This window comes from Marmota marmota, unplaced genomic scaffold (genome assembly GCF_001458135.2).
Source record: "Marmota marmota marmota unplaced genomic scaffold, marMar, whole genome shotgun sequence".
NCBI classification, from domain to species: domain Eukaryota; kingdom Metazoa; phylum Chordata; class Mammalia; order Rodentia; family Sciuridae; genus Marmota; species Marmota marmota.
In genome coordinates, this window is record NW_026000283.1 from 10,409,988 (window position 1) to 10,437,480 (window position 27,493).

The 27,493-nt window shown below is 37.4% G+C and overlaps 3 protein-coding genes across 3 annotated transcripts in view; 2 read left to right on the top strand and 1 right to left on the bottom strand.

The window, feature by feature from the left end:
• The window catches only part of Septin6 (septin 6), a 73,468-nt gene extending 71,755 nt beyond the window's left edge, over positions 1-1,713 (top strand). Inside the window, exon 10 of the mRNA XM_048797142.1 lies at positions 1,703-1,713. The gene's annotated coding sequence lies outside the window, so the exon portion shown is untranslated. The remainder of the gene's footprint in view (positions 1-1,702) is intronic.
• Nkrf (NFKB repressing factor) lies at positions 1-14,483 on the top strand. Its single transcript, XM_015498522.2, has 3 exons — positions 1-309; positions 10,093-10,223; positions 11,511-14,483. Exons 1-3 carry the CDS (start codon positions 44-46, stop codon positions 13,469-13,471), a joined length of 2,358 nt encoding a protein of 785 aa, XP_015354008.1. The 5' UTR covers positions 1-43; the 3' UTR covers positions 13,472-14,483.
• A 2,743-nt stretch (positions 14,484-17,226) lies between these two features.
• Ube2a (ubiquitin conjugating enzyme E2 A) lies at positions 17,227-26,997 on the bottom strand. Its single transcript, XM_015498523.2, has 6 exons — positions 26,761-26,997; positions 26,536-26,616; positions 26,105-26,130; positions 19,959-20,048; positions 18,842-18,930; positions 17,227-18,479 (listed from the first exon to the last, which is right to left on the bottom strand). Exons 1-6 carry the CDS (start codon positions 26,802-26,804, stop codon positions 18,351-18,353), a joined length of 459 nt encoding a protein of 152 aa, XP_015354009.1. The 5' UTR covers positions 26,805-26,997; the 3' UTR covers positions 17,227-18,350.
• Positions 26,998-27,493: the final 496 nt, after the last annotated feature.

Sequence of the window (27,493 nt, forward strand, 5' to 3'; positions counted from 1 at the left end):
GAGCGGGTGCGTCCCTAGGGTCTCTGCTTGGAGGCCGGAGAAGATGGCTGGAGGACGTCTGCTGTTGGGGGGCGACTTCCTGTCGCCGCCGCCGCCTCGCCCCCCTCCCGCCGCCGCCGCTGCCCCCCTCCCGCCGCCCCCGCCTGAGCCAGTGCTAGAGCAGTGGCGCTATAGCCACGAAAGTGACTGGCAGTGGGCTCTGCGGCGTAGCTTCATCTGTCGGCACCTGCATAGCTATCCTGGGGCTGCCCTCGACCAGCTCCTTGCGCTTTCTGCTGCCTGGACCAACCACGTTTTCTTGGGCTGCAGGTGAGAAAGGTGTGGGAGATTGGGTTAGGGACCAGAACGAGTACGAAGTGGGTAATGACGGTCGGATTAAGGACGAGGTGAGATTGGTGATGGAGGTTGGGTTAGGGTCAGCGGTGGTGATGGAGAATCGGTGATGGTGGGATAGGGACGAGGGCGGGATGCGGATGATGGTTTGGAGGTTGGAGAGAGGTGCGGGAGGATATCAGAGGCTTAATTATTGGTCTGGGGGTGGGGTGGGCTACTGTGGTGGCAGGGAATGACCTAACAGGGGGTGCAGAGATCAGCAACCCCTCCAGGAACAGGGATGGCATGAAGATAATGCTGCATCTAGAGGAATATTATTGAGAAGTGGTCGTTGTGGTTGATGATGGTTTTGGAGGACGTGGAAAGTGATGAGTAGCAGAACCTAGGACCTGCGTAGGACCTTCCAAGGATGCGGTATCCGCAGAGAATATTCGATGGGTTTTGGGGGGGAGGGGTAGGAGACCCTGCGGTTCTAATCCTGGTCTCCTTCTGACCACTCTCTTTTTCCATCTCCATTAGAACCCCCCCCTCTACTTGCAGTCCCCCACCTGGGTTTTACTGTCTTCTGGGGAGGCGGTATGTATTAGGTCTCTGAGACGCAGTGTCAGCCTTGCTTGTAGATTTGCGCATAATGTGTCTGGACTCAAACAAAGAAATGGATATATCTGCTGTAAAAATTGATTGCCCTCTTTTACTTTAGGTATGATAAGAAGGATTAACATTTGGCTTCTGGATGAGGTTTAAGGGCTGTTTGCGTGTCTATGTATTTCTCCCTGCGCAGTACCTGGTGGCTTCTGAACAGGCCTCTTTGATAGCTCTTTGCATTCAATGGAGACTGCAGTATGGTTACAACGCAGTTTTTTTTTCTTCCTTGGAAACAGGCTATTTCGACCTCTGTCCTTCAGAACCCCCAAATTAGCCTTATACTTGACTAACCATTCCTTTGATAGACTTGGGAATATGCTTATTTTGACATTCCTTCCTAAAAATCAATTTTTTATTAGGAAGGATGAGAAATTCTGGAAAATGATTAGAGCCAATTCGGTTCTAGGAATGACTGTAAAACATACTGAAAATAAGATTGTTGAACATGACATTCAACTATGATACCTTGCTCTTATCACAGAAATTTATGTTTTCCATCTCAATTTCTACCTCCAGAGATAATGATTATTCACTGGAGGAACTGGTTACTACTGGGAAACCTTGGTAATTAAGCAAGTAAGATAAACCCAATTGACCTTCACCTTGAACCCTTGAACAGTGTTGTTCTTGCATTTGAAAAGTTTCCTTATAATCATAAAATTACTATATAATCCTCAATATCACAGAAGACTTGGGTAATTTGGATCCTTAAAAAAAATTTAAGTAGGGAAGGAGAATAATCATTCTTTGGGTTAATTATAAAGCTTGCTTTCCCACTGGAAGGTAAGCTTTTGAGGGGAAAGAGATTTTGCTTTCTTATTCACAATTTCATCTTATACAAATGAGAATATTCCTAGAAAAATGCCTGCTACATAATAGGTGTTCAATAATTGTGTGAGGAGTGAATGGATGTATACAACTTTGTAATGTACAACACATTTTAAATATTTATTTCATTTAACAACAACTTTGGGAGTTAGGTGTTGTCTCATTTTTACAGCTCAATTGATGGAGGCCAAGAAGTAAAGTGACTTTTCTAAGGTCCCACAGTTGGTAATAATATTCTGATGTCCAGTATGATACTCTTTCCACTGGGAAACAGCTGTCATATTTGGGAAGGATGGACCAGAGATGAAACCAAGTAACTGACATAAGCCATATCATTTATCTCAGGATTTTATTCCAAGAACAGCAGCCTTATACATAACCTGAGCATTAACGAGCCAAGCCAGTGGTTGTTGGCATCAAAAGCTCAAACATCCAAGGATGTTTTGTGTGTGCATCTGCATATAGTATATATAAACTCATGTTAGGTTGTAGTTACGACAGTTCAGTCAGTGGAATAATTACATAGCATTATCAAATAGCTTAACTGAAAAGCAATATTTGCATTGTATCTGATAACTTTAGATATAGATGAAAGGGAAGGGCCAATAGAGAATTTGGAAGCCAAGGACCCAGTGCAATAGCCAGGCTTTATATTAGATCTTGTCTTCAGGTGGGTAAAATCTATATTCTAGTACTTGTTGATGTAGGTGAAGCTCCTATTTTCTGCGACAGAATACTCTTCTTTTCTCTCAAATGAACTGACTGCAGAATACATGGTGACATAATCCTTTCTAAGCTTCAGTTGTTAATTTGTTATTCAAGGCTCGTGATTTAACATCTAGAAGAGATGATGAAGAGTAGCAAAATAGGAACCCTTTGCCCTTTTTCTCCTTTGGCAGAACTGTTTATGTTCATTTGAATTGGGATTGAAATTGTTATAGTTTAAGGATATCTTTGAAAAATCCTTTATCATAAGACCAAGAGAGGAGAAGCACAGATGTGCAGGGAGGCAGCCCATATTTCATTCCTTTTGGTGATAGTGGCAGTTTCCATGGAATAAATTTGAATATCTTCTTGACTCTGTAATTGTGCTTTTCACATTTAAGTATGTCAAAATCACCTGTTAGGGTGGTTAAACCACAGGTTGCTGGGGCTTACCCCAGGGATTCAGTAGGGTTGAGGAGGGGACCCAAGAATTTGCATTTCTAACAAGTCCCCAGAGGTGATGCTATGTTGCTGATCCAGGGACCCAGTAACACTGAGAACTGCTGCTTTATAGGATAAAATAAAGCAGTGTTTTCCAGTCTGCTTTTAATCATTTTTCCCTTGTTGTCTAGGCAACCAGGAAGCTCAAATAGCTGAAATTTTTTCTCTTTTCTTGTTTGTCTGCTTCATGAAAACAAACAACACAAAAGGAATTTAAAAAATCAAACTCAAAATCTGTGTCAAAGGTATCAGTAGTTTAGATTGTAGGTGCCCTTCCCTTTCTTCTATATTTTAATTATCAGGTAATGCAAACATTACTTTTCAGTTAAACTAATTGATAATGTTATGGCAGTCCTTCTACTGACTGAACTGAATTAAGTACTAAGTAAAAAGATAATTTTATACATATTACATCAAGATTTTTTTTATGCAAGCAATATCTAAGATAATGTCTTGTGGCTAATGAAAAATTGGTACAGTCTTCTAATTAATTACATATACAACCCTTGAATAATTGTTCATATAAATGCCTACAAATCTGTGTAATTTTTATTTATAAATTGTAGATAATATTTGTTTGTTTGTTTGTTTATTTCACAGCGCTGGGGATCCAGCCCAGGGCCTCATGTATGCTAGGCAAGTGTTCTACCACTGAGCCACACTCTCAGCTTTATATATGTATATTTAATAGAGCAGAATGCTTGGTTACCTGGAATATTCAGTTTTCCAACCTTTCTTGATCAATAGGACTAGAAGCAGAATCCTGGCCTGTTCATCTTTGATGAAACATTAATTAATAAATATGTCTTAGAATGAAACCAGATTTGCTCCCTTGATTATTTGTTTCTTTTTTTTCATCATTGATATAGAATGAGACTGGTTTTTGGAAGGTAGATATCAGCTGGACTTATGTTATAAAACTAACTTTGCACATAGCAGGTAGAATACGTAAATCGCCAGCTAATGAAGCGGGAATGGAAGCACTTGAAAGATTTATCAGTCATCTGATTGTATGTTATTAACATATAACATTAGGAGTCTTATAAGTAGTTTAGAATAAATAGCTTTATACTTTGAAACCCTAATCTTTGCTTAATTTTCAGGTCTCATCTTTTTAGTTTAGACTAAGTAGAGCAGTTTAATGTACTTAAATATTTTATAAGCATCTGTTACTGAATATTAAATTATAGGTGCCATTGTATAAATTATAATGGTTTAGTTCTTGTAGCCATGTGTACATATATGTGTATATATACATATATGTTTTATATATATATATATATATATCTTGAATAAGAATGTAAGATTCATGAAGACAGGTGTTTCTGTCCACTAGAAATCATCTTTTTGTATGCTAGACAATTAAATAGCGTCCTGACTTCCAAAACCTTGGTATATTATAAGCTTCCTGTGAGAACCATAAGACCTATTGAGGTTCTTTGATTTTCTTTTAAGTTCTTACAACCAAATGGATAATCTAACAGATGTAAATACACAATATGCATGAGTCTTAGAATTACTACATTAAACTTTTCTTGTTTTAAAATTGTTTTTCTTTTTTAGTTGTCAATAGACCTTTATTTTATTTATTTATTTATATGCAGTGCTGAGAATCGAACCCCTGGCCTTACACCTGCCAGGCAAGCACTCTATCAGTGAGCCACAACGCCAGCCTTTCATTAAACTTTTCTTAATGATTATTTACATCATATTTTTTCTTTTTTTTAAGTTGTTGATGGACCTTTCTTTTATTTATTTATATGCAGTGCTGAGAAGCGAACCCAGTGCCTTGCACATGCTAGGCAAGCACTTTATCACTGAGCTACAACTCCAGCCCCAATTTACATCATATTTCATAATATAGAATACCCTATAGTCTTTAAAACTCATGTGGTAGTGGGGTGGGGCTGTAACTCAGTGGTAGAGCACTTGCATAGCATGCCCAAGTTCTTGAGTTGAATCTCCAACACTGCAAAAACAAAATAAATTCACATGGTAGTGATATGAAGAAGTAGCTTATGATATAGTAGATTAAGAACAAAAACCCCCTACCAGATTGCAAAAAATCAACATAGATGATGATCAGTTAGTGATTGGAAAGGGTATGGAAAATACAGAAAAGAAACAAAAATAAACCCCAAAATGTTATCAAAGGTATTAGTGGTTGGGATCATAGGTACTTTTCTTGGAGGATTTTCTAAAATTTTTGGAATAAATATGTAATTTCTAATATACTATGAAATCCTAGTGGTCGTCTTAAAGAATCTAACTTAATATTTTTGTTATTCTTTGAATAGTCACATGTTAGATACTGTATGATCTTTTCATTCTTATTAAAGCTGTCCAGGCTTCATTGGTATCATCATTTCCTAGTAAAAGACAGAGAATCTGACTGTGTTGGCAACCTACGTGAAGTCTTATTTTTTTATAGCCTACGAGAAATGTTGAATTTTGTGGTAATTTTAATGAATAGGGAATAATAAGTAGGTAGAATAATTACCAGTGCTGGAAGAAGCTTGAGAGAAAAGTGTGAATAGAGCGATTCCCAAATGCATTGCTCATGTGCACTGTATGACAAGGATACCATTTTCAGTTACACACCATACTTGGATATTCAAGTTCTAATTGAAGGTCTGGAGAATTTTAACTGGAATTCAAGGTGAGTGGTTTGGATGTACTACCAGTTTTGGTAGCAGTATGAGATTATTGGTTTTAAGAGTTGCTGTCTTCATCACATTTTCAAAGTCTTATTTTCATTGCATACCTTGGCAATTGGACTCCCACATCTGAATGGGAATGATACATGAAGAATGTATGGTGTTTTAGACTATACTTTATGATGTTCAGATAATAAGAAATAAAAATAAAATTGCTGTTGATATTTAAATACTGATGTTACCAGCAGCAGTTATCAGTAGGAAGTACAGTTATAACTCAACTAATTTCTAGTAATCTGTCCACAAAGGCCACCATATCTTAACTTGTACTTTGTCGGGAAAGACAACTGATGGGTTTGGAACTATTGTGCTGAAAATGGAAAGTGTTACACTCTTTCAAAAACACCACTCTTTGATTGGGGATGTGGCTCAGTGGTAGAGATCTTGCCTAGAATTCTCAAGGCCCTGAGTTAGATTCCCAGCACCAACAGACAAACAAAAAAACCTCTACCTCAACAAATGTTACTTGCCCATCTAAAGCTATGACAGTTATTAATTTTCAGAACTTTCTTCTCAAATGCTGCCAGGAATCTCTTTTTTGGTACCCATGATAACAAAAATTTCACTTGAGCCCATGGTTGTGTTTCTCTGCTATAAAATGGTATTGTCAGAAAACCAAGCTACTTCACAAGGAACTGTCTTTAGAATTGTATATTTAAAACTTTTTTATTATGGTAAATTTGAGACACACACAAAAGTAGAGAAGGCTTTAATGAATCCCCACATACCCATCAGTGAGCCATGATGAACTGCTTTGTCATTCATTCTATCCTTCTTATTTCATCTATTTTCCCCCTACTTTTTTGTGGGCAATAATCTGAAGTATATCTCAAAAGTCCTGATATCATTTCACCTGTAAATATTTCAGTATGTATCTGTATTAGATAAGCTTTTTAAATATAGAATCAAAGTACCATTATTAATACTCACCAGAATTAACAGTAATTTCTTTAAAATCATCTAATGCCTAGTTTGTGTTCAGTTCATTTATCTCAAATATCTTTTACAGTTTGATTCATGATCCAACTAAGGACTACTGGTGTATTTGATTCATGTATTTTCTTAACCTATAATCATTCCTCCCTCAGTTTATTTTCATACTATTTACTTGAAGAATTTAGGTTGTTATGAAGTGTTCCCTCATTCTGGATTTTGCTGGTTATATTCTTGTGGTGGTGGTAAACATTTTTCTGGGAGTTAGGGATCTGATTAAGTTTAGTTTCAATTATTTGGAAGGCAAGAATACTTTATAAATAGTGCTAGGAGGCAGGTGTAATGACACATGCCTATAATTCCAGATACTTGGGTGGCTGAGGCAGGAGGATGGTAAGTTAGAGGCCAACATGGACAACTTAATGAGATCCTGTCTCCAAATACAATTTTAAAAAGGGCTGGGGGTACAGCTAAACTCATAGAGAGCCCCTGTATTCAATCCCTAGTACCACACACACACACACACACACAGAGTTTCATATCAGGGAGCACATNACTAGGCAAGTGCTCTACCACTGAGCTACACCCCTAACCCATGTGTAGGCTTTTGTATCCACCTCTACAGTCAAGATACTGAATATTCCCAATACCACAAGGATCTCCAGAGTTGTCCTGTTATAACCACATCCATCTCCCTCTCTATATATACCCTGTTGCATATTTTATATATTTTTTTGTTGCTGAGTAGTGTTCCACTGCGTGTCTTTATCAAAGTTTAACCATTTACCTGTTGAAGGACATCTGCATCTTGCAGTTAGACTGGTTACTAATAAAGCTATTGTGAACATTCATATACAGGTTTCTGTGTGAATGTATGTTTTCATTTCTATGAAATAAATGTCCAACAGTGCAATTCCTGGGTGGTGTGGTAATTGATGTTTAATTTTATATGAAACTTCCAAATTATTTTCCAGAGTGACTATCCATTTTACATTTCTACCAGCAGTTATCTGAGGGATCTGATTTCTCTGCATCTTTGCCAGCATTTGATGTTGTCACTTTCATTTTGATCATTCTCATTGATATTATAGTTCTCAATTGCATTTCTCCAGTGGCTAATCATGTTCAACATTGTTCATATGTTTGTTTTTAGTCTGTCTATACTCTTTGGTTGAAATGTTCTGTTAATGTCTTTTGTTCATTTCAATATTTATTTTTGTTTGTCAAGTTTTGAGGAAACCAGATTGTTGTCAAGTGTGTGGTTTACAAATATTTTCTCCCAGTTTGTAGTTTGTCTTTTTGCAGAGTCTGTCAGAAAGAGAGCAAAGGTTTTAAGTTCTGTTAAGATCCATTTTACCACTATTTCCTTTTTATAAATAATGTTTTTAGAGTCAGGTCTAAGAACTGCTTGCCTAGCCATAGATATGAAGATTTTCTCTTATGTTTTTATAAAAGTTTTATAGTTCACATATAAGTCCATGATGCATTTTAAGTTAACTTTGCATAAGATGTGAGGGTTTGTTTATTTTGTTTTTGCCTACAGATACCCACTCGTTCCAGCATCATAAATGGCTAAGGCTATCCTTCCTCCATTAAATTGCTTTGGTACCTTTGTCAGTCATTAGTTTTAGAATGTTTGGTGTGGGTCTTTTTCTGAGTTCTTCCTCATCAACTTTTCATCAATATATTTATTAGCCATTGATGATCATTTATTATTTTATTATGACTTGCAAAATGGTAATAGTTTGTCATTCCCTTTGTTTATTAGCTGGAATACTTCTATAAAAGAGATTTTCCTCAACTCTTTGGTTGTTTTGAGATATGGTTTGTATAGGAAAATGCAGGATAAATGCTTGCTTTCTTCCTTTAATATTTACTTGTTTGCAGAATAATGACTTGATTCCTTCCATCCTCAAAAGGTGACCAATAATGGGTTTGTAAGTATTATGAACTTAGTAGATTTCCAGTGTATCTGATGTATTTTAATTCATTCCAATTATTGTTATTTTTTTCCCCTTGAATTGGGGATTGAACCCAAGGGTACTTTACCACTGAGCTTCATCCCCAGCCCTTTTAATTTTTTATTTTGAGACAGGGTCTCACTAAGTTGCTGAGGGTCTTGCTAAGTTGCTGAGGCTGGCCTTGAACTTGCGATCCTCCTGCCTCAGCCTCCCGAATCGCTGGGATTACAGGTGTGCCCCACTGCGCCCGGTCAGTTATTCTTTTTTTTTTTTTTTTTAAAGAGAGAGAATTTTCTAATATTTATTTATTTATTTATTTATTTTTGTTTTTGGTGGGCACAACATCTTTATTTTACTTTTATGTGGTGCTGAGGATCGAACCCAGTGCCCTACGCATGCCAGGCGAGCGCGCTACCGCTTGAGCCACATCCCCAGCCCCAGTTATTGTTTTTATGATACTCAAGTTGGCTCACATTGCCAGCAGGAATCTATTCATATTGGCTTCTGTATCCATTTCACACAATTCTCTGTGGTCTCTTATAGCTTCCTTGTTTCGAAGCACAAGAAGATCTCCCAGGCTCATCTTAGATATTTCCTGCCCCAGACTTAGAAATAGCCATTTCTCTAAGAACCCTGATTCTTTCAGTGAGAAATAACAATGACCACAATCTCTTAACACTCTTAATCTTCTATAAATATATAAATATAATTAACTTACATATAATACATTTAAGAAATGGAAAGTAAATCATGAGTTTATACTGATATTTCCAATTCAAATTACAGATAAAAATCTTGAGTAAGCTTTCTCCGTATAATATTTATATGTCTTATGCTGAAAAATTTTAATTCCTAATGAGTAACATTTCATTTGATAGGTAAATATTTTAGAGCTGATTCTTTGTTTTTTTTTCTAACAGTAAAATTTTTTTATTTCATTTAAAGCATTCTCTGATTTTCACTGAAATTACATTATTTCAGGATTTAAAAAAAATATTGTAATTTGTTATATATGACAGCAGAATGCATTACAATTCATATTACACATATAGAGCACAATTTTTCATATATCTGGTTGTACACAAGATTCTTTGGTTTTTATAGCCAACATACCCCATTAGTAAAATTTTGTGGGAGCAATAAGACTGGCTCATTTACAAGCTTTAAAAAAAAACTACATCCATATACCACAGTGAATTCCACCTTTATGTATATGTATAAAGCACCAATTTTTAAAATGACAAATAAATAGAAGACCAGTAGAGTAGAGGAAAGGGCACAGGAGGAGGAAATAGGGGAGGGAAGTGGAAGTACTGGAGACTGAAATGGAACAAATTATATTCTGTGTATATATCAGAATGAATCCCACTATTATGTATAATTATAATTCACTAGTAAAAATATTTTTTAAAAGTTTTAGAAACTACATCCTTACCTGTTTTAACTCTAGGGTATATTAACTTAAATAGGTACAGCCCACGCTTGATGGAAAAAATTCTCCAAATGGCCGAAGGTATTGATATTGGAGAGATGCCTTCCTATGATCTGATGCTGTCCAAACCTTCCAAAGGTCAGAAACGCCACCTCTCAACATATGATGGTGAGTATACTGTTTCTGAAAGGTGGGATTTGAAGAAAGAATGTGGCTTTTTAAAAAATGATATGAGTGTGGTATAAGGTTTTAAATGACATTGTTTGTGACATATAGGTAAAATATTTTCAACTTAGTTATGTATAATTTTTAAGGATGCTAAAGAGAACTGAAGATTAAGCATACTAAAGTTATGCTATAATGCTATCCTTGAAGTCTATGCCATGGAACCTCCCTCTAAATAGAACAACCTTATACTGTGATCATTTAAGCATCTCAGTAACGGAATCCTCTTGGATGGGTCCAGGAGAGACCCTCTCACTACTGAGCATTGTTATAGGAGGAAGCACTAGTGTCTGATGTGGCCTCAGTAGAGTTCTTCCATAGCTTTTAGTTTGGTGGTCCCAATAAATCATTAGTTTCTAGCTGTTGTTTGTTCTAGAAATAAAATACAGCAAACATGGTTGAGCAGACAGGTCAGAACTAAAGTTTTGTTTTGTTTTGTTTTGTACTGGGTATTGAACCCAGAGGGACTTTACCACTGAGCCACATCCTCAGGCCTTTTTATTTTTTAATTTTGAGACAGGATCTTGCGAAGTTGCTTAGGGCCTCACTAAGTTGCTGAGGCTTGCTTTGAACTTGCAATCCTCCTGCTTCAACCTCCTGAGCTGCTGGGATTACAGGCATGCACCACTGCACCCAGCAAAACTAAAGTTTTGACGTTGAAAACCTTTGGAATTTTTTGATAATTTTTTTCCTCTGATTTTTGGTCACAATTTTAAAAGGCACTATCACAGACTCACTCACCTCTGATACAAAAGAGAAAGGTTTTATAAATGCCTTTAGTCATCATCTCTGTTGCATTAGAGCTGTCTGTTCCATTTGCAGTCTCTCAGTGAGCTTTTCGGCACAGGGTGGTAAGAGGCTGTACTAGAACATCCTTCTAGAACCCTTCACTTTTTAGTAGAGGTGAGGAGTACATCTCACTTTTAGCTCATTTGATGCAAAATCATCTACCAGTCATGCATGGAGGTGACTTGCATACTTGATTCAATGGTATATTTCCTATCAAGAGTCCTCCCTTACACATGGAAGGACAGGGAGCATCCCTCCTTATAGTGGAATCTTACATTGATAGAAGTCCCTTCACCCAGATGACTTGAAGTTTTTATGATGGGACATATCTTGTACCAACAATGCAGCTTGCAACCATATTAATGGTTGGTACTATTTTCCTGCTTTGTTCTTTTGAAATATTCCCATTTTAATGAATTGTAAATTTCACTCATTCTATAGGTCAAAATCCTCCTAAAAAGCAAGCCGCTTCCAAATTCCATGCGAGACCTCGTTTTGAGCCTGTCCATTTTGTAGCTAGTAGTTCAAAAGATGAAAGACAGGAAGATCATTATGGCCCTCAAACAAAAGAGGCAAATGAGCAAACACGTTTTGCCAGCATGCCAAGAAACAGCTACCAAGATTATACTCAAGACTCTTTCAGTGTACAAGATGGGAATTCTCAGTATTGTGATTCATCAGGATTTATTTTCACAAAAGACCAGCCTGTAACAACCAACATGTGTTTTGACAGTGGGAACCCTGCCCCAAGCAGCACACCACAGCAGGCAAACTCTCAGTCAGCTCCCGAGCCTTCACCTTCACCTTCCCAGACATATCCTGAGTCAGTGGTAGCTGAGAAGCAGTATTTTATTGAAAAATTAACAGCAACTATCTGGAAGAACCTTTCTAATCCAGAGATGACTTCTGGATCTGATAAAATTAATTATACATACATGTTAACTCGTTGTATTCAAGCATGTAAGACAAATCCTGAGTATATATATGCTCCTCTAAAAGAAATTCCTCCTGCTGATATCCCCAAAAATAAAAAACTTCTAACAGATGGTTACGCATGTGAAGTTAGGTGCCAAAATATCTACCTAACCACAGGTTATGCTGGCAGCAAGAATGGGTCCAGGGATCGAGCTACTGAGCTAGCTGTAAAACTCCTGCAGAAGCGTATTGAGGTTAGAGTTGTCAGGAGGAAATTCAAGCACACAATTGGAGAGGACCTTGTGGTATGTCAGATTGGCATGCTTTCGTATGAATTTCCTCCAGCTCTGAAACCACCAGAAGACCTGGTGGTGCTAGGTAAAGATGCTTCTGGGCAGCCCATTTTTAATTCTGCCAAACACTGGACCAATTTTGTCATTACGGAAAATGCAAACGATGCCATTGGCATCCTTAACAATTCTGCCTCATTCAACAAGATGTCAGTTGAGTACAAATATGAGATGATGCCAAATCGCACATGGCGTTGTCGAGTGTTTTTGCAAGACCACTGCTTAGCTGAAGGTTATGGAACCAAGAAAACAAGTAAACATGCAGCTGCTGATGAGGCTCTAAAAATTCTTCAAAAAACACAGCCCACTTACCCATCTGTCAAAAGTTCCCAGTGCCATTCAGGCTCTTCACCCAGAGGATCTGGAAAGAAGAAAGATATAAAGGATCTTGTGGTTTATGAGAATTCTTCAAATCCCGTGTGCACGTTGAACGACACAGCGCAGTTTAACCGAATGACTGTCGAATACGTCTATGAAAGGATGACAGGCCTCCGCTGGAAATGCAAGGTGATCCTGGAGAGTGAAGTCATTGCAGAAGCCGTTGGGGTGAAGAAAACTGTCAAATATGAAGCTGCTGGGGAAGCTGTGAAAATCCTCAAAAAGACCCAGCCGACTGTCATTAACAACTTGAAGAAAGGAACTGTGGAAGACGTGATTTCAAGAAATGAAATTCAGGGCCGCTCAGCAGAAGAGGCTTACAAACAACAAATCCGAGAAGATAACATAGGGAATCAGCTGCTGAGAAAGATGGGCTGGACGGGTGGTGGTTTAGGTAAATCTGGTGAGGGCATCAGGGAGCCTATTTCAGTCAAAGAGCAGCATAAGCGGGAAGGGCTTGGTCTTGATGTAGAGAGGGTCAATAAAATTGCCAAGAGAGATATCGAACAGATCATCAGAAACTACGCTCGATCAGAGAGCCACACAGACTTGACCTTCTCGACGGAGCTGACTAATGATGAGCGGAAGCAAATACATCAGATTGCTCAGAAGTATGGCCTGAAGAGTAAGTCTCATGGGGTGGGCCATGATAGGTACCTGGTGGTAGGTAGAAAAAGACGGAAGGAAGACCTACTAGACCAGCTCAAACAGGAAGGCCAAGTGGGGCATTATGAGCTTGTTATGCCTCAGGCAAATTAAGATCTTACTCATTTTCTAAATGCCAAATGAGGCTGCTTTATGAATTAAAGAAATGCTACTTGTTCTTGTTGCAGAGTATTCATTTTTAACACGTTTCATCTCGTTCATATAGTGCTTTACTAGATATTGCAATCTGAAGAATTCTGTCCACTAGAAGTAGCTTAATCCAGCTGATGATATTGTGCAGTTACTGTTTGTGTCTTTGATATTGCTGTGTCCCTTGGATTTTAGTAGTTTATACAAGCAAGAACACACATCCAAATGGAATTTCACCCTGAGAAAGAAATTCACATTTTAATGGGCATAGCATAGCAATCTGCAACAATATGTAAAGTCGATATTGACTCCAGTAAAAGTACAGTTTTAATTCCAGACACACTGGAAATGTCAGATCATTTTGTATTATCTATTTTCATCTTTGTGTGAAGCCAGTTATAGAATGTTTAATAGTAAATTGTGCTGTATGTGTAAATGTCCTTATCAACTAAATGATGTAAAACTTTCTTAAAGTAATTTTAGTGTTCATTTATTTATAACTTCTATCATGTGATTTCCAAAATATTGGAAGTGATTTACTGTATCTTGTGATATATGAGTTTTAACAAATTCTAGTCTTCATGCTGAGAGAGCACTACTTGAGAGAGCAGTTGAAAAAGGTTCAAAAACCTTGATCCAGACTGAAGAAAGGAAGCTTGAACTGTTTGTTCTTGGTGCCTTGCAGAGAGACTCACAGCAACTCTCCATTGTAGCTTTCACACGGTTTGGATGTACCACACATCCAAAGCAGCCACATCTGTGGTAGAGCTTGGTAAATGACTGAAGATACAGTGGTGCTTTGATGGAAAGGTCACTTGGCTGGTCCCTCTCTCAAAACGCTTATTAAACCCCCAAAGCCAACTTTGTAACATATTTAAAACTGCTATTTTCGCTTATTTCTGGAATGTAAAAAAAAAATGTATAAAAAGAATTAGTGTATGCTTCCTGAATAAAAAGGAGCCAAAGTTGGTCGAAATGGTGGTGCACTTATTTCTGGGCAGCAGCCTAATACGACACCTTGGGTCTTTGGAGAAGGGAGGTGGTGTTTGCACAAAATATTTCAACCCCAGAGCACCTGTGGATGGACTAAGTAGATGTGGATGGACTTAGTAGATGGGAACTGATAGGAATCAGTCACTCATCACGTTCCTATGTACTGACATGCTGGCTTCATCCAGATTATAAGCTGTTCACTTTTTTATGAGATTTTTGTGTTTGCATCTCAGATACATCAACTATAACCTCACCTATAACAACACAGATGAATATTGGTGGTTAAAAACACCTTCAGTGAGATGATATTGAGGATGATTAGGTTGTTTACAGAGTCTTAAAACTTAGCACTGTGCTTGACATGTATTTGGCCTACAATGAACAGTAATTTGCTTTCCCATTTTTTTACTTTTTGCACTAAGAGACTTCAGTTAAATGACTATTATCAAATATAAAGGAATTAGACTTACACCTGGATCTAAATTGTAGGTACCCACAGTAACTAACAGTGTATGATGTTTGCTTCTTCACTGTCTTCCTTTCATAATGTTGATAGGAGAAATGATGTGTGCATTTTATTTTGGTATTTAACATTTTAACAGTGGCAAAGGGAACTAAGCTAAAAATCTTGGTAGATTTTTATTTTTTTTTACCTAAAAGATTCTTGCCAACCTTGGGAAGCTGTAGTTCAGTTAATGAGTTAGGAAAACCTGTATTTGATTCTCTGAGTAAGAGAAGCTTTATAAATTACAAGATGTGAAAACTTGGGACTGGGGTTGTGGCTCAGTGGTAGAGCGCTTGCCTAGCATGGGCGAGGCCCTGGGCTTGATCCTCAGCACCGCATAAAAATAAATTAATTAATTAACAATATTGTATCCAACTAAAAAACATATTAAGAAAAGATGTGAAAACTTGATTTCTCTTTTTTTTTCTTCCTAGAAATGTTTTTTTTTTTTAGAGAAAAAAGGTAGGGAAATGTTACATATATATCAAATTTCTTTAGATGAGCCTTAACAGATCAGAAGATTAATGCAGTTACAGTTAAGCCTTCCAAGTAATGAGGCCAAATATATATGAATTTCATTCCTGGTTTAGAGGGCCCAGATTTCCTAACTTTGAGATCAGCCTTGGTACTGATGCAAAATTAGAACAAAGTCGCTTAATTGTGCTTGAGAATAAAATAATGTTGAGAAATGGGGTTGGCAAGAATGGGCTGCTGACAACCTTGCTGTTCCATTTTATCCCTTTAGTTGCAATAGCAGTCACTTTTAACCCACTAACCTTGCTGATAAAGCCTGTACAGTATATGAGCAGTTTTATTTGGATAGCTTAAATATGTTATACTGAAGAACTGTTTTCCATTTTATATATTTAGCACTGTCTCACATCTACTTTTTTATGTTTTTCTCCTCCCCTTTGATTGCAAAATGAATGGAAATATGCATTTCATTGGGGTTCTTTTTTTAGTAGTATACAAAGCATTCACTTCACCATGAGTAACCCCTGAAGCTTGAAATGAGTCCTAAATAAAGGACTCTAATTACAACTTTGGTTCTTCATTATATTTACTTCCCCACACCAGCAGGTGCAGAATGGAATACAAGTTTAAATCTGACTGCAGTTTGATAAAGGGATCTTGCATGTCTGTTTTTTAGTTAACTTTGTTATAATTCTAACATGCAGGCAGCCTGTGGTGTTAACAATTGAAAAGAGGAAAAAAGGCAATTAACATTATTCAAATGGGTAGTAATGGTGTCTTTGACCACAGATATGTTTTGAGAGGTCAGGTTGTTGGCTCTGTTATAAGGTTTTAAAAGGATTATCCCATGAATTAGATTGAGAATAGTGTTTTTCAGGAGATATACGAAATGAAATGCTACCAAGTCTGCCCATTCCCAGTCTCATCCTAATTTTTTTCTAATATGACTAACTAATATTTAGGCTACCCAGCCACACTAGGATACCAAATTAATTAAATGTTGAACTATCCACCAAATAAAAGACTAATGGGATTAGGCCTCAGAAATGAACCTGAGGGAAAATATTAAGCACATATAAGGACATTGCTCCTAGACAAACAATTCAATTAGTGTGTTCAGTGCAGATGGAGCTGCCCTACACTAAGCTTTTTTAAATATGCATTGTCTAAAATGACGAATGGGCTACGTACGTAAGGACTTAATTTCATTTACCTCCCCAACAAATACTAAGACACTGTAGTTTTCAGGAAGTCATTGTCCTCATCTCTTTAAAATGAGAGGAGTTGCTCCTCAGAAGAAAGCAATTATGTTAAAATATGAGAGAGGACACCTATACTCCCAAACTTTACATGAGCTTTAAAACACCATTTTAAATAATAGTTTGGTACTATTTCTTTTTAAGCTAGGGCTTTTTAAGAGGTAGAATGTCAGGATCAACAAGTTAGATCTTAAGTCTCTTGGTAAAACGCCCAGGTTTGTGTATTCTCTTCCCTTATGACAATTTTGTTCCCTTGGTTGGCCATAACATACACTGGAGGAACTTTTTGATAATTTTCTATTCTGTGAAAATTTTTTTTTAAACGTTAATATGGTTTTCTCCAACAGTGTCTACTTTTTACCCACCCCCAGAAATAGTATACTGTAATACCATAATATTTATTTAATAGGAGGAAATGACTATATATGAGATCCCAAAAGAAATTAATGCCAGAAGTTCATACTAAGCTAAAATACACCTCAACAACAAAATTTTAAGCTTATTTTTATTTACAAGTTTTGAAAAATGTACATTTTTTTACATGGGTTACTTGTGCAACATTAGATTTCAAATAGCAATAAATCCAAAAAGGTAACAATGAAACATTAGACAACTCACTTATAAGCTTTGTATATCTAAAAGTGTAAATATCCAAAAAAGATTGTAGACATAGGCTTTAAGGTTCTCATAACACTGAACGAGAAGAAACTAAAGCATGCAGCAATAACTCAAGATTTCAGTGGAAAATAGTTTGCCACATATATGTGCCCTTGAATTAAAACTAAAAAACAAGATGGAGGATTGTAAGTTTGTTTTTCTAGGGCAACACTTCTCCTTTAAAAATATGAAAGGATTTTCACCTTTCCCTAGCTCAAAAACTGTTGATTGTTTCCATTCCTTTGCTCCTACACCTCTTTAAGAAAAAAAACAAAACAAAAGAAACCTTAGAAGACCAATATTCTGAAACCTAACATGTGTGAACTGTTAGTATCTTGCTAGGAGTAGATGTCAGTTCCTGCTGCGCTCCCTTGGCTGAAGCCTTCCAACATTTTCTACCAGTAAATACCATCTTGTAATTCATATTACAAGATATTAGCATCAAAGAACTGTTTACAGTGGATTTGTTTCCCTGTCCTCAAACAGGCTGGCTGTATTCTAAACACATTCACATCAAAGTCCCAACACAAGGGAAGGACCAGCCAGTATGAAACACTTTGGTAATCATTCTGTTAAAAATAACATCCTGGTCTTCAAACTATACATAAGAACCATTTGTATAACAATGCATCTTAAAAGCTTAGTGTAAAGTACAGTAACACAAATAAATGCCCGAAGACTGGAGATGAGATACAACAACAACAAAAAAATTAAGCATTAGTAATTTTTGCAAGTAACCCAGGTACAGTACATTTGATTTCATAGAGGGTGTTTTCTGATGTTCAACAAGAGAGTAGAAGGGGTAGGAAAAGCTTGGCAAGGGAAGATGGAAACAGCAGAACAGCTATTTTGCTTTTAATAAAGTAAATGTAATGACATTGAGGAATAAGAAGGTGATAAACACATCAATATATATTTTTCTTATGCCCAGCCTCTTCCTTTGTTCCACCTTCAGTCAACAGTCGCGCCAGCTCTGTTCTACTATGGCAGAAACACGCTTTTCATATTCCCGCTTGTTCTCCTGGTACAGCTGAGCAGCTTGGCTGTTTGCAGGACTATTGGGATTGGGTTCATCCAATAGAGACTATGGAGAAAAAAATTAAATATCAGTTCCTTAATGCAAAAAGTTATGTGTTCAGGACAAACAGCTATTTTTTCAGGTAATAACAATGGAAATGTCCCAAGGAACTACTAAATTTGCTGTCTTTTTAACATAACTGTACTAACCTAGAGTTACATTAATTGTGAGTAGTTAAGCAAATACATGAGTAGCTAGGCAAATATACATGTGGCAGGGCTTTCTGTTGATTTGGGGTCTTAAAGGCCTACCTTTTATCTGTAAAATAAGCTTTAACCAAATATAAATAAAAAGGTCTTAAGTCATGACTTTCGAAAAACAACTTGTAAACACTTCAAAGGTCACAGTCACATTGAGGAAAAATTCACCTGTATGGATGTTAAAATGGAAGACACATCATAGGTTGGACTCCAACGGTTCTGAAGTATATCCAGACATATACTACCATCTGCATAGACTAAGCACAGAAACAAGAACGTTAAACATAAGACCACGAAAGTTTTAACGTTATAGTCAAGACAGAAATAGTCAAAAGCAATACTTTGCTTTTGAAGCTTAAAAAGATTCCAAGGCTGCTTCCCAGCTAACTGCCTAAAAAGATGAATCATAATCATTACTAGTGAAATAATCAGGATGATCAGGGGATATCAAAAGTGATTGGTACAAAACTGAAAGAAATTTCATGTTCCTTCTTCTGAAGACTGCCTTATTATGCAGAAAATCATACACAGTTTCTAACAGGGTCTCTATATAGCCATACAATTGTGGGAAATTCATTCTATTCATTCATTCCTCAAAGTCCTATTTCAATCTGCTGCCATCTTTAACTTCCCAATGAGAGTAAACTACATCTCCTGTGTGAATGGTAAAAGGTAGCTCAGAGTTCACAAGATTTCATCTTGTCTCAAAGGTAAAAAACATCTGATACCATGAAAAATACTTTAATAGTCTAAATAAAAAGGCAAGCTATTCTAAACTTACTACTAGGGGAAAAAAAGCAAAAAAGTTGGAATCTTACAGAACTATAGCACTTTTCCAACAATATTTCAACAATAGGATCTAATATTCAGTAGGTTGGAGTGGGTTTGGGCATCTGTATTTTTCATACTTTGTGGTAATTCTGACATGCATCCAAAGTTGAAAATTATTGTTCTACATGCTAGGAATGATAATCACAACACATGGTTACCCCAATGTGACCTAGCATTAAAAGGAAACTTCAATAGCATCCTTATTTTTGTTTAATAAGTAAATGACAAATTGTTAAAATTATGAGGTGCTTAACCTCTAAACAAGGGAAAGTACCTTCACTGCTTCAATTCTATGATTACAGGTCAAGATGGCAAGGGACTGAGTTCAAATTTCAGGAAACGGCAAAATGCCTAAGCAAATACCCAAGTACTATAGATAAATAAACAGGAAATGTTGAATACCACCACAATAAACATTGCAATCATTTAAAACACTATCAAAAGTGATACTTGCCATTTGGATGAAACATCTTAGAGACAAATCTAACAGTAGGTGGTTTATTCGGATATTCTTCAGTGAATTCTATTGTAAGTTTAAATGTTCCTGTAGTTAGAAAAGAAAGGATTAAGAAAATGTATTTATCACTTTGTTAAACAGTACTTTATTTAATACAATGTAAGTTTTTTTCAAGTATTAATTGAAATAATGCAAAGATGTAAAGAGGAAAGACAGATCAGGTAAGAAATACATCTCTATTAATTGCTCTAAAGAAGGACAGATATTCTAAAAACCACCATCCAAAGGTGATTTTTTTTGTTTTGCCATTATTCTCTCCCAAACTAAAATACCTCCATCATGAATTCAAAATTACTGTCTGCAGGATAACTTTGGTCACTGCATTTTGGAAATATGCTTAAAATAAAATGATAAAAAACTGGCCCCCAAATTTTGCCTTTTTCCTTTAGAAGACTGAAAGACTTCAAATTCAGCTGCCATCTTTAATTCTCCAGTGATTTTAAATGTACTAGGAAGAATAGAAGCACAAAGAATCAAAAACCAATGCTAGAAATACAAGTCTATAATCAAGTTGTTTTTAAAATTAAGGGAATATAAGTATAAAAGTGTTCAATGGTCCCTTTTCATTTAATAGTGACTATATAATGAAAATTTAATTGAATCTAAGAACAGACTTCATAGCCCCTCTCCAAAACTCTTCAGTATGACTCATAAAGTACTTCACTATAAAATCAAGTTAATTATTCACACTAATGTAGGGAATTTATGGCAGAAACCATTTAAAAATTACATTTGCTTTATATCACACTCATAACTTCTACAAACCTATTTTTTCTCATGATATTTGTTTGGTTTACTACTATTGAAAATAAATTACTTGTCTTGAATATGTGTTACCCTAAAGTCCCAAAGGAGGTCCTAAAACATACTAAGTTATAGACAAATTGGATCTTACTCAAGAATTGTATGATATTTTGATCTGGGGAGATCATCTCCTTCAAAACGTTAAATTGTGTTTGTTAAATAATTTCAAGAACACAATCGGACAACCTGACTAAAATCTCTTCAAGTAAACTTCCGAAAGACTGAAGTTATTATCTGGTATAAGGGAATGCATGTTCTACTAATGTTAATCTAGTCCATTTAATAAATTATTTATTATAATACAATGGACCTAGTTTAGACAGAGCATAACTTATTACTGGCTCCTTCAGAGTCAGCAATTTATTTTCTCCTTGTTCCCATTAGTAAGTTTATTACTGCTTAAGAAAAAAAGAATACTATCTCCATTCTACTGCTGTTATCTATAACATAAAAATCCCAAAATGTTTTCCTATTACAAAGCTCATAGGAAACAATTTGCTAACAAAGTTGCCCTTGGTATGAACATGTGTCCCAAAATTCAGAATACTTTAAACTGAAACAGTGTTGGGGGATGGGTAAGCTCAGTGGAACAGTGCTTGCCTAGCATGTCTGTGCAATGCCCCGAGTTCCATCCTCAGCGCTGCAAAATAAATGCAACATATGAACATGTTATATCCCCCAAATTATTGTCACTCCAAAAACTATTTGATTTTGGAAGCCATATATGAGGATACTATGTATTATAACTAAGGACAAAAAGTAAAATATTATGGAATGGACAAACATACCATAGTCCATCAGAACATACTCCACCTTTATCACCACCTGGTCATTAAGTCTTCCTCCTTTTGAGGAAGAAAGCACAGTCCTTCCTTTTCAGTAGGACTGAAAATATAACATGCAGGAAAAGTGGGAGTGGTAAAGAGTCAAAACATTCAGCTTTTGTATCTCAAGTGTAAAGACATCAAGATCAATGCTGAAATCTGGTTAAAGTATAGGTAAGTGAATGATAACCAAGAAATTGCTCTAAAGTTGGGCAGACTTCACAGCATACCTTAAATCAAGACCATCATTAAATATGATCTCTAAAGGTGGTAAAACCTAACATTAGGAAAGCATAAGCAAAATCAGAAGAGCACAGCGTTTGTAAAAGTACAAAATTTGTAGTCAGACAGACCTGGGCACAAGTCCTTGCTTTGCTACTAACTAGCTGTGAAACCTCAGGGACGGTGTTCAACTTGACTAAACCTCAAGTTCCTTGGGCTGGGGATGGAGCTCAGAGGTAGAGTGCTTGCCTAGCATGTACAAAGCCCTGGGTTCAATCTCCAGCACCACCAAAGTAAATAAGAATAAACTGGAAAGTCTTCATATGTAAAGTGAGGTTAATAGTACCAGTCACCACTCACCACAGCATTACTGAGCTTTACTTTAAACAAGGTAAATATGCATAGTGCCACAAAATTAAGTGAACCATAAACATAGGAAATTATTTTAACTATAATTCTAAAGTCTTAAATCTCAGTAAGAAATACACAGTTAATGAATTCAGATATCAAATAGTGCTTGCTTTCTGGCATACAGCAAACTCTCACGGTTAAATGCAAGTTGAATATACATGTTGTTGGCTCACAAATTCCTTGACTTGAGCTTTCTGCCTAACACTTGCCTAGAAGTTCAATAAGAAGTATATCAAACACCTTTTAAAACAGCTTTTAATATTGAGAAGTAAAGCAACCTGTTTATGTCTACCTGTACATAAGTTAAAACCAAATTCTTATTGAATGTACACATTAGAAAGGGGGTATTTCATACTTTTAGCCACATTGTTTAATGTCACACCCTCTTTAGTACAACCCTCAGTGCAATTCCTAAGACCTAGACAAATGTTATGAAATTCAAAACTCTCAGAATTAATAGTATACAATTTGAAATTACAGCTTACTCTCAAAGTATTTAGAAGGGTAGGCTTTAAAATAACTGAAAACTTGGGCCTCATCACTGTTGTACCCAATTTCTACTGGTTTTGTTCATTATTATTCAATGTTTTGAGGAAGCCAAAATATTGTAGGGAAAGTAACAATCCATCTATACATAAAGAACAGGAACCTAAAACTAAAAAATAAATATTAAAAAAAGGGCTGGGGATGTGGCTCAAGTGGTAGCGTGCTCGCCTAGAATGTGTGAGGCACTAGGTTCGATTCTCAGCACCACATAAAAATAAAATAAAGACATTGTGTCCACCTAAAACTAAAAAATAAATATTAAAAAAAAGAACAGGAAAATTGTATGAATGTGTTAAATGGCTAGTATATGGCAATAAAGACTGACAGGATTGAACTAGAGATTGTATGTTTTGCATAAAAATATACACAAATCCAAATTTTTGAAAATACATGTTTGGCCAAAGAAAAACCCCCTGCAGGTGTTTTCTGCCATTTGGCTAGTACTCTGTGACTTTGCCCAAGGGCAAGGTAAAGCACATGTAATTTAAATTTTTTTTGATAACTGAAAATTATGATTTTTAAGATAATACCCTAAACTCTTTCATCACAGGATTTATTTGAAGAACACCCTGAGTGGACTCTGATTTCATTAAAAAAAAAAAATAGATTTACATTTGACTTCTTAAGAACACATGTATTATGAAAGCAAATACAGTACCTTACCATGTCTATTAACAATTTTTAGATGATATGATGAATATTATATTCTATAATTTGTATTCACTAATATATACCAAGACATTTTGATGAGGAAGTATTTCAACCCAATGTTTTGGTAGTATAAGTTCTTCAGAACATATTATCTTACTTTAATTACATGAAGTCAAGTCAAACTACCTTTAAGAATTCCTTAAGATTTCCTCTATTTAGGGCCTGGCTGTCCCAGAAACTTCTACATGTGTGAATGGTTTACAGGAAGAAGCAAAAGTAGTTTGAGGGTTCTTAATATGTATAAACACATTGGAAATAATAAAGTCAACTACGTTTACTTATCCCTATCAGTCTTTTCCTTAACTATAAATTCCCCAACTATAAATAGGGGTATTCATAAAATAGTCAAACATATTTTTTACAGCAAGTTCTAGGCATCTGTGGAGATCAGACTCTTTGACAGAATGAATCTAAGAAGGCTACTGTCATTTAGCCTGAGTAATTCCTTTCAGTAATGCCAGAATGGAGATACACATCATCAAAAATAGAGTCAGTAATGTCAAAAGGGACGGTCCAGGTAGATAATGGATTCCATAAGTACCTTTTCAATTCATACCACTTAAAACAAGAGAAGCACCCTTGAAATTTTAAGTAGCCAACCTCCAGCAAATGTATTATTAATAAACTGTGCCTAGCATAAAACAGTCTGAATAAAATGAGGGAAAAAGACAATGAAAACACAGCCTACTAGACCTGAAGCAAAAACAGTTAATCTGCATGCAAAGCTTAAGTGTAAAAAAATTAGCACCAGCCAGGAGTGGTGGCACATATCTGTAATCCCAGTGACTCCAGAGGCTAGGGCAGGAGGATCACAACTTCAAGACCAGCCTTAGCAACTCAGTGAGGTCCTAAACAACCTAGCAAGACCCTGTCTCAAAAAATAAAAAGGGATGTAGTTCAGTGGTTAAGCATCCCCGGATTCAATCCTCAGTGCAAAACAAAACTAGCACTAATCTAGTAGAGAAAAATTAAATCTAGCTAGTTCTTGCACCAATCAGTTCAAATGATTAACTGCACCAAAGTAATATGTCCTTAGGCTCCCTCCCTCCCTCCTATCATATCTTTTTATCAAAGCACTGAAGAACAGTGCTATTTACCCAGGGGGTAAAGTAGAACATAAGCTAAAAGTATTCAGGTGACTGTCCAGTTTCCTAAGGAAATCTCAGTATTTGAGGCAAATTATCAAACTGGTTGATCTCGACTTACCTCACAGCATTTTGGGGACTGGCAGCATCAAAAAGCAATCCACTCCATGACATAAGTTTATTTTATGTAGTTTGCAGAAATGTTTTTGTTCCCATCTTCAAACTGAAGGGTGTGTGTGTGTGTGTGTGTGTGTGTGTGTGTATGCATGCTATGTGACCAAAGGAAGATAAATCATTGAGAAAATAAAAGATTCTTTTCTTTTTAAAAATATGTAAAATAAAGAATTTCATGAGCTCAAATATGTTTAATATTAATCATCTTTTAAATGTATTAAACTTTCAAAGAACAATAACTAAACACACAAGCACACACACACACAATTGAGTACATGTAAAATTATATCACTATCAATTTCCTGATTGTGATATTGTAGTATAGTCATTCGAGATGTTACCAAGATGTTACCAAACAGGGGTTTATTGGGGAGATAAATGAAAGATATACAGGGTCTCTACATAGTAGTTCTTCCAAGTGCATATGTAATTATCTCAAAATAGAAAGTTTTTAATTCTTTGCAGTGCTGGAGATCAAACCAAGGGCCTCACACATACCAGGCAAGCAATCTACCACTAAGCCACATCCACAGCCCTCAAAATAAAGAGTATTTAAAGAGCAATTAACATTTGTGTTTTTAAACATTAAACCTAAATAACTTTTAAAAATATGTGCCTATTGGTATATGTAGTACCTTCAAATAAGCTGGACACTGGTCAAGAGGGTACAATTAAGGCTAACCGCAATTCTGAAGCTGCCTTGAGTAGTGATCATAAAGTCTTGATGAAAAGCACACACTACAAATTCATTTAAAATCAAGAAACAATATTATACTGAAATTAGGCATTTAAGACCGTCTTAGAGTAGTGAGGCTGGCAGGCATTCAACGTAAGACAGATAATTATGTGTAAGGGATTCTTGAATCCAGTCAGCATCCAACACACACATATTAAGCACCTCCTGAATACAATTCCTGCCCTTGGGATAGAATTCTGAACTAGATGATCTTTAGGGGTCTCTGCTGATTGTCAGCAACTGGTTGGCTTCATATTAATTCAGTATTTCTAATGAAGAGCTGAATTTGGCAGGATCACAGCCCAAATCTCAAAATTCTTAGTACCAGTGCTATGATACTCCTTTTAACAAGTGATCGCCTTACTCAGATTGTTTTTAAAAGAAAGCAAGAGAAAAGGTGCAAATCTAGTTAAGCAGACAAGTTCTAAAACAACCTGCCACACATTGGATTCCACTCAAGCCTTTAGTAGGCAGAAGCAGATTCCTAAGTAGGAGGCACTTGCAGGATGACTGGAAACCCCTTCCCCAGCTGATCAAGCTCCTGAAAGGTGGGTAAAGAAATTCTCTTACCATCCTCAAATGGGGTCCCTTCAGGCCTGCAACACAGAGAAAACTAGTCAGTTCCCGCTTAAAGGGTTCCCTTCTCCCGGTTCATTTTAAGGGGATGGCCATCCAAGGTCTGCCATCCCTATCTCTGGTCAACCACCGGCTGCCTAGGTTGAAAACCACTACAAGTACACATTTTGGGCTCAGAAACACAGTGCAGGCCGCCGCGCCTAACCTCCACCACTCCCCACCCCGCCCCCCTAGAACTCCAAACGGTTCCCCCGGCAGCGGGAACCAAACTAATCGAGGCACAGGCTCCGGGGTGGCGCCTAGGCCCGACCAAACCCAAACATTTTCCCTTTCACCCTCCGCCTTCTTAAGGGGCCTGACCCGGAAAGCACACTGAGACGGCTGGTTTCCCCGATCCCTCGCCAGCACCGGGAACGCAGACTCACCCAAAAATGACCGCGTTCCAAACCATTATGTTGTTCTCGGACGGGGCCCCACTGACTCCAGCTGGAGGATCCTCCTGCAACCTTTAGAGACACAGACAGGGGCCCCCGAGTCCGGCACTCGCGTCCGCCCTCCGCTACCTTTACCCCACCCGACCCGGTCCGCCTCGGGACCCGCCCTGTGCCCCGGCGGGCAGACCCCGGCCTCCGCTATCCCCGACGGTTTACCTCTTGAAGTCCCGCATGAGGCGCCGCCGAGCCGGGGTGGACATATCTCTAGCAGGGTCAGGGGTGGGGCATACACCAGAGTCTCGGGTCCCCGCGGTCGGTAAGGAGGCCGAGGAGATCGAAGAAGCTGAAGAAGATGTGGAGGAAGCACCCAGAGGAACAGCACTGCCTCTCCGAAGTCGAGGGTCGGTCTGGCGCCGGCTAAGCACCACCCCGGAGTATACGGGGGCTGAACCAACCTGAAAGGAAAAGGGGGGGGTGGAACGCCTTACGCCGGACAGGCCGTACCAACACGAGCCGGGGGCGGGGGGAGAGCGAAAGTTGCTTATGTCATTAAATCCCAGCTAGGAAGCAGGGAGTTGTTCCTGGATGGTCAAGGGTGAGAGGCAAGCTTCGGGGCAAACGAAGCCTACAATTCACAAGGATTTAGTGGTGGAACGGGTCTGTCTCTACTTGCCAATTTGAAGACGAACCCTGGGAAGTTTTCTGCTTTTTTTCTTCCTTTTTCTTTTAAGACCATATCATTTATTAAAGTGCACACTATGGCTGGGGTGGGGAAAGGAGGAGAGGAGAGGAGAAGATCACCAAATCCCAAACTAGTGGAAGTAGCAGTGGGCGGAGGCAAAACCGGTTCTCAAAAAGCGGGAACTCTAGGGTACAATCCCAGGCAGACTTAGGAGACCCGGATGGGAGGTGTGCGGGGGTGGGGGGGGGTGGGGGGCTGGGAGGTGGG

What these genes read in the sequence shown, in the direction of transcription:
- Ube2a (XM_015498523.2), bottom strand. Translation starts at nt 26,804, where the DNA reads ATGTCCACCCCGGCTCGGCGGCGCCTCATGCGGGACTTCAAGAG. An exon ending in CTCATGCGGGACTTCAAGAG is followed by an intron (nt 26,617 to 26,760) that starts GTAAACCGTCGG and finishes GTGTCTCTAAAG; the next exon opens with GTTGCAGGAGGATCCTCCAG. An exon ending in TGGAACGCGGTCATTTTTGG is followed by an intron (nt 26,131 to 26,535) that starts GTGAGTCTGCGT and finishes TCTGTGTTGCAG; the next exon opens with GCCTGAAGGGACCCCATTTG.
- Nkrf (XM_015498522.2), top strand. Translation starts at nt 44, where the DNA reads ATGGCTGGAGGACGTCTGCTGTTGGGGGGCGACTTCCTGTCGCCGCCG. An exon ending in CACGTTTTCTTGGGCTGCAG is followed by an intron (nt 310 to 10,092) that starts GTGAGAAAGGTG and finishes TAACTTAAATAG; the next exon opens with GTACAGCCCACGCTTGATGG. An exon ending in CCACCTCTCAACATATGATG is followed by an intron (nt 10,224 to 11,510) that starts GTGAGTATACTG and finishes CTCATTCTATAG; the next exon opens with GTCAAAATCCTCCTAAAAAG.